Source organism: Medicago truncatula, chromosome 5 (genome assembly GCF_003473485.1).
Source record: "Medicago truncatula cultivar Jemalong A17 chromosome 5, MtrunA17r5.0-ANR, whole genome shotgun sequence".
Classification (NCBI taxonomy): domain Eukaryota; kingdom Viridiplantae; phylum Streptophyta; class Magnoliopsida; order Fabales; family Fabaceae; genus Medicago; species Medicago truncatula.
The window spans coordinates 2031939-2038775 of NC_053046.1; the positions used below are offsets into that span (position 1 = coordinate 2031939).

The 6837-nt window shown below is 33.8% G+C and overlaps 1 protein-coding gene across 1 annotated transcript; it reads left to right on the plus strand.

Annotated features, from left to right (window-relative positions):
* Positions 1-451: 451 nt before the first annotated feature.
* On the plus strand, positions 452-1147 carry LOC11437196 (putative FBD-associated F-box protein At5g53640). Its single transcript, XM_024784118.1, has one exon. The coding sequence runs from the start codon at positions 452-454 to the stop codon at positions 1145-1147; it is 696 nt and encodes a 231-aa protein (XP_024639886.1).
* Positions 1148-6837: the final 5690 nt, after the last annotated feature.

A 6837-nucleotide genomic window follows, 5' to 3' on the forward strand; every position in this document is an offset into this window, starting at 1 on the left:
CTGTGAGTTTATCTCAGTTGATAGGGACATTGTATAATATATGTAGAAGACGGAGTTCTAACCCAGACATCCCACTTGTTACTTTAAGTCTCCTTGACCCAATAAAAAATATAAAATACTCTCCTACGATTTATGTTTGAACTAAGAAATTGAACTAAAAAATCTCACTTCTTATCCCATAATTCATACCAATTAAGTTCTATAACCTTCCACAAACACCATGGGCTATTAAGAAAGAAAAGATGATGTCATAGAAAACCTCCATTGCACCGTAATTATTTTGGGCATGCAACAGTTAGCTAATTTCTCTCCCATATCTACCACATTGAGTATCTCTTTTTTTTTTTTGTTGTCTCGTCCAAAGATTACGGAATTAACCCTTGCACACTATTAACCCTACAAAAATAAAACTAGGGTTCACACTTATACCTCGCTGTGAACAAGAACAACCATGGAATCACTACCTGACGACGTTCTGTGTCACATTCTGTCGTTCCTTCCGACGAGGGATGCTGTTGCTACTAGCCTTCTGTCAAAGAGATGGAAACCACTCTGGCTCTCCTTCCGTTCCTTCGACCTTGATGACAACTACTTTTCCGACTTCCACAGGTTTTCCAATTTCGTCACCTCATCACCACAATCCATTCAATCCTTACGCCTCACTTGTGGCTCCCATTTTACCTTCGAGTTCGAGGACGTCGAAGAAGATGCTTTCGACCTCTTCCTTTATAGACTGTCGTTCAAAGGAATTCAGGAACTCGATCTCTGCTTGGTCACTTTAATCGAATTGCCTTTTGGCTTCTACACTTGCAATAATCTTGTCACACTTAAGCTAGACAATGTTACTTTCAAAGATGGCTCTTCCTATATCAATTTTCCATTACTCAAATCCCTTAATTTGAACGACGTCGTCTTTGGAAATCGTGCTAACATGTTTGACTTTTTTTGCGGATGTCCCAATGTTGAAGATGTAGAAGTGACATCACTATCAATAGTTAATAGTCGCATTCCTCAGCCACCAGAAGAGGGGGTTGAAGCCTTACCAAAGTTGGTCAGAGCAAAAATTTCAGAATTACATAGCATGTTACCTTTGCTTTGTAATGCACAGTTTTTGTATGCTGGAGTGGTATATCAAATGCTTCTCTAATATTAATAATAATAACCTGTTTTTTATTTATTTAAAATTCTCATCTTCATTAATATCTAACAATTATTTATTTTTGTTTTAACTAGTCTTATTGGTGTTGCAATCCCACATTTCACAATCTAATCCACATGGACATTACACTTGAGTTGATTTCTTGCGATGTCATGTGGAACTGGTTTGCGCAAGTTCTCCAGAATTGTCCCAATCTTCAAAATCTTACTGTTCAAAAGGTTTGTTTAATTTGCTTTTGGTCATCCTGTATTTTAAACATAATCTCCCATATTTTATTTTTGACTAAAATAAAATTGTGTGTGTATTGCACACAGAAATACGCATGTGTAAAAAAACATGGCAACGATGTGCATTGGAAGGATCCACAAATTATTCCACAATGTCTTTCATCACGACTTAAAACGTTTAAGTTCAAATCGTTCAACGACTTTGATTGTGAGGTTCAATTTGCTAAGTATATCATGCAGAATTCTAAAGTACTTCAAAATATGACAATTCACACAACTTTAGACATTGATCTAAAGCATCCAATGTTGGAAACATTATCTTTGTGTCCAATGGGCTCTGCGACATGTAATCTTCACTTTGACTTAGAGTCGGCCCAACACCTTCGTAGGCCGACAGCTTTGTGAGGCTTTTTATGATTTTTTTTATTATGGTTATGATCACAAATGCAGTTATGATCATTAATTTATTGTAATCACTTTGACACAGACCACGGTTGTTGCATGATAAATTAAATTTGATAGCTGATATGCACTATTTTGATAGTTTTTGTGGATCTAGACTTTGTTGGCTTTTATTGTTATGCAAATATCCAATAACAATATTTGATAGCTTTATGGACATTGACTCTTACGAATTTTATATTTATGTAGCCTTTTCATTTTAGCTCCTTAGCTTTTCTGCAGTTTTCTTTTCTTAATTGTGATTGCTTCTGACTCGTGTTTATATCAATGTATCTATCATTGCATGGAAATTATGTTATATTGTTTAGCTTAGGTTTGAAAATTAGAGGGAGAGGAATTGCGTCTGAATGCATCATTGTTGCTGAGCTTACTTTCTGCTAGTTTTACTTGAAATTTGGTATAGGGATTGTAATCCACTGGGCATTGAGGATTTGTGGCATTGTGGTTTTTTTGCTGTCATATTACTTGGGATGGAGACCCGCTAATTTGTTGTTAAGTGTCCCTTTCAAAATCATGCAGCTTTATGCTTTTCGATCCAATCATTGGTTTCGTTCGTATTTCATTTACAGTGAGTTACAGTAGGTGTTTTAGTTAGTTAGTGTGCTACAATCTGTATAGAAAGTCAAAGACTTTTCTTGTTGTTTTCCAGATCTTTTGTGCTGTGAATTTATGGAGGCTTCCTTTTTGGATTGTTTCCTTGAAGATGTATTAGTAAGATGCATGGGTACATTAAGTATAAGTATAATACATTCATATTTATATTAGTACTTCACATCATATCTTGAGGTGCAAGTTTGGTAGTAAGAGATTAATCTTGTAACCTCAAGTGTTGAGTTAGAATTTCCTCAAGAAACAGTTGTAAAATTATCAGCGATGCAACTTTAATTAATAAAAACAATACTTCACATCTCTGATGGACATAATGTAAGTAACTCAATTTGAGTGGCTTATTTCTCATTTAGTGGGTTTCATTCTGCCACATCACATTTAAACTGCCCACAATATTTTTACTCCAATGGTGCATATTTAAGTAACTCTTAGGTTTTGTTTGGGAATTTGGAGGGGAGGGTTTTGGAAAAAAGGAAGGAGCAAGTGGAAGAAATAGTAGACATTGGGAGGAGAGAGCTTTGGAGGTTAATTTTTTACTCATAATAAAAAATCCCCCTCTTTGGAGGAACTCAAAAATTGTATTGGGGGAGGGTTTTGAGGGGTTATGGAGGGTTTATATGAATTTTTTAAATTCAATCTATGTTGTTATAATATTCTTAAAATTAAAAGTATATTAATCATAAATATTAATTTATCATTCTCTAAAAAACTGTTCTTTCAAACAATATGAATTTTTTATCAATTTTTTTTATATATTTCCAACCCCCAAAGCCCTCCCCTCCATACTCCCAAACAGAGCCATAAGGTACAAGAACTTCATTAATTTCTTTGTTGGTTGATTGCAAGGATAGTCAAATCTATATTTGTATGAAACGGTAACTTAAATAAGGTGCTCTGTAATTTTTTTATGCAACTTGAATTGCCACATAGATTTGCTCCAATGGAAACAAAAATTATGAAAGGGTTGTATAGTGTTTGAAGAGAAACTCTTGGGTGGATACAAGAATTTGGACCCTCTATTTGGTCAGACACATATAAAAAGGAAAAAGATAGAAGAAATAATAATTAAATATCATTAATTTTTAAATGATTATATCATGTCCATATTTTTGTGTGTGTGACCAAATAGAGGGTCCAAATCTTTGTGTCCACTCAAGAATTATTCGTGTTTGAAACTCAATGATGAAACCAATGTTGGAGATTTTATTAGGGAACTAAGTACTAAGGCGTCCTATTTTCCTTCATTAAGGCAAATTCTATGGTACACCCAAATATTTGAGTGTACCGATACACCAAATTGTTAAATTATTAATCAAATGAGTTGTTTTTTTGAAGAAGTCTATCATTGACAATTATAAAAATTAAATCTTATTTACCAAAAGCGTCGACGAAATAAAATTTAATTTTGTTGAATTTTTATTACTCATAATGAAAATTATTGATTACTTTATGAGAAAATGTTAAAAATTTAATATGATTCTTATAAATAATGAAATTATGTTTTTTTTTCTTATGAAATTATGTTTTCTAAAGGATAACCTTGACAAATAGCTCTTTACTTTCTAAAATGATCATTAATTTATCAATTTATGAAGTAAGGAGTACCAGTGAACTCAAATTTGTGAGGTGTAGAAGTTCCCTTTCATTAAAAATCAATTTACTAAGCTAAAAAGATAAAATAAAAAAACAAAGGAAACTTGCCGATGAAGAAACATATGTAAGCCTCAAGATATATTAAAAGCGAAAAGAAACAAATATAGGATGGGAAACATAAAACATAAAACAATGCCAAATGAATTTAGCAAAGTTACAATTAAGGAAGCGGTGGAAAGATGATTCCATGTTGGAGCCACAAAGACTGCACATGGAAGGAAGTTGACGTCCTCTTCTGGCTAGAGTTTCATTAGTAGATAACTTATCATCTAAGCTTCTCCAAAGAATGAAAGGTTCTCCATTAGTAGGTAACCTATATGCCAAATAAGCTTTGCCCAACTGGTATTTTGGTCTAAATAATCACCATGAAAATCATAAGCATCCTTGAAAGAGAGATGACCATCATAAGCATCATAGATTGAAGAATGGATAAGCATGCATAATACGACATGGAAAGATCCATCTTGAGATTGAGAGAGCTCCTAACAAAGTTTCAAATTTGTTGCTTCATTAATTTGTCACAAAGATTTGATGCCTAAACCATTTGTTGGAACTTGTGTTGGGGGTCTGCTGCAATAACTTGATCAAGAAGATGATGAAGATGAACATGATGAAATGTGCACATAAATTTCAAAGATTGTTGTATATCTATCTTGATTGTTGTAAAGATGCTGCTGCACTTGAAACCTGAAAAGTTTAATGGTTATGCATGTAAAACTCAAAGCGCATGAGGTTGCCATACTAACCTTTAGGTTCCATTCGCCCCCACCAATAACTGTATATTTGATGCAATAAGGAATGACCGGCGAATCCCCTTCAGGATACTATGAGTTCCTTGACGTGTATTGCACAACCAAACCAAGCGTATCTCCTAACAGTATTTTACAGATTTATGGTTCCAGCAATTCACTCATGCATTAGAGAATTGATGGATGATTTAGAATAAGAGAATGGTGAAGAATTATGTTGTTAATGTAACAAAATTCTGTCCAAAATTATGTGTTGTTGTGTGTCCAACTAATGCCCATATGTCAAGCATTTATAGTGCATTATATGACTCTTCACATGAGAGAAAGCACCCTTTGACTTGAATCAATGTTATGATTCATTAAACACCCATTTGTCAAAGGTTATGATCATATACACTTGAATCAATGTTATGATTCATTAAGCACCCTTTTGCCAAAGGTTATAACCATACACACTTGAATCAATGTCATGGTTCATTATCTATCAATAAATAATAGGCTTAAACCCACTATTTACCCCCTAAGTTTACAAAAGTTGCAATTTTGGCCCCCTATTAAAAAAAATGGCAAAAGTGACCCCATATCTACCCCTTTTGCAAAACGTCAATTTTAACTTGGTCAACCATATGTGGCATGCCACCTGTGTATTTATTTTATTATTTATTTTTTTATAATTGTTAATTCCACGTGTTAATTAAACAAATTAAAAAAGAAAAGAAAAATTGATAGAAAATAGAGAAGGCACGTGCAGAGTCTCTGGCCTTTCATTTTCTAGGATTTTTCCCCATTTTTTCCCCAATTCCTTTCATCTCCCCTTATCTTTCCCTCTTCCATCGTATCACAACCCTTCATCTCAATTCTTCTCAGTTCAAAACCCATGAAGAAATTGCATTTTATTTTCAGAAAAAATCTTCCACACTCGTGGAATCTCCTTCCTAGGTTTTCATCTATCCAAGCAATCACCAAAGGAGAATCCACACCACAGTGATAAACAAACTCAGTTCTCCGTTTTCAGTGCTGACCCATTGAATGATAGATGAATATTCAGCCATGTTTGATTTGCTGAAGGAAAAAAAAATGGACGGGATCGAAAAACGAAAGAAGGGGAAGATGACACACGAAAGAAGGAGAAGGAGAAGATGAAGATGAATTTTCGAATTCTGGAAAATGAGAGAAAAAGTGAAAGGAAAAGATGAAGGTTTGGTTTGGATTGATAGAGGATGATTTTGGGTTCTTAAAAGTTTGATATTACTGTTGGGAGAAGACAAAAGCTCCCACGTGCCTTTCCTTCATTATTGCAAATTTTTCTTTTTATTAATTAGCTAATTATACACATGGAAAATAAATTAAAAAAATAAATAAATAAATACACAGGTGGCATGCCACATACGGTTGACTGAGTCAAAATTGACGTTTTGCAAAAGGGGGTAGACATAAGGGATCATTTTTGCCATTTTTTTAATAGGGGAACAAAATTGCAACTTTTGCAAACTTAGGGGGTAAAAAGTGGGTTTAAGCCTAAATAATAATGTTCCAATGTATATGAATGGTTCCCGTGAAGAGTTACAACTCTTGGTCAAGATTAACAACTTTTGGTTCTAAAGTGATTCCATTATTTTGGAAATCACCAACAATCCCCCACCATTTTCAAAATACTAAATCTCATAAATACGGAAATTCCATGCCTTCAGATAATGGTATCTCGCGATTTGAACCATTACTTAGTAAGTGAAAAGAGGTCCGTAATAAGACATAACATGTTAGCAAAGAGGTCCGTAATAAAATAAAAACGTATTTTTTTTTAAAAGAACAATGTTCTATTTAAATTTTTTTAAAGATAAATACAATGTGCCGTATATATGTGATACACCCAAAGATGAAAATCACTACCATATACATGAGGATCCTCAAACCATCCTCCCAAAAAAACACACCTAACACCAAAAGCAAGAGGACTCAATTCTAATATGCCTAAAAC

Coding starts and splice junctions, on each gene's coding strand:
- LOC11437196 (XM_024784118.1), top strand. CDS start 452: ATGGAATCACTACCTGACGACGTTCTGTGTCACATTCTGTCGTTCCTT.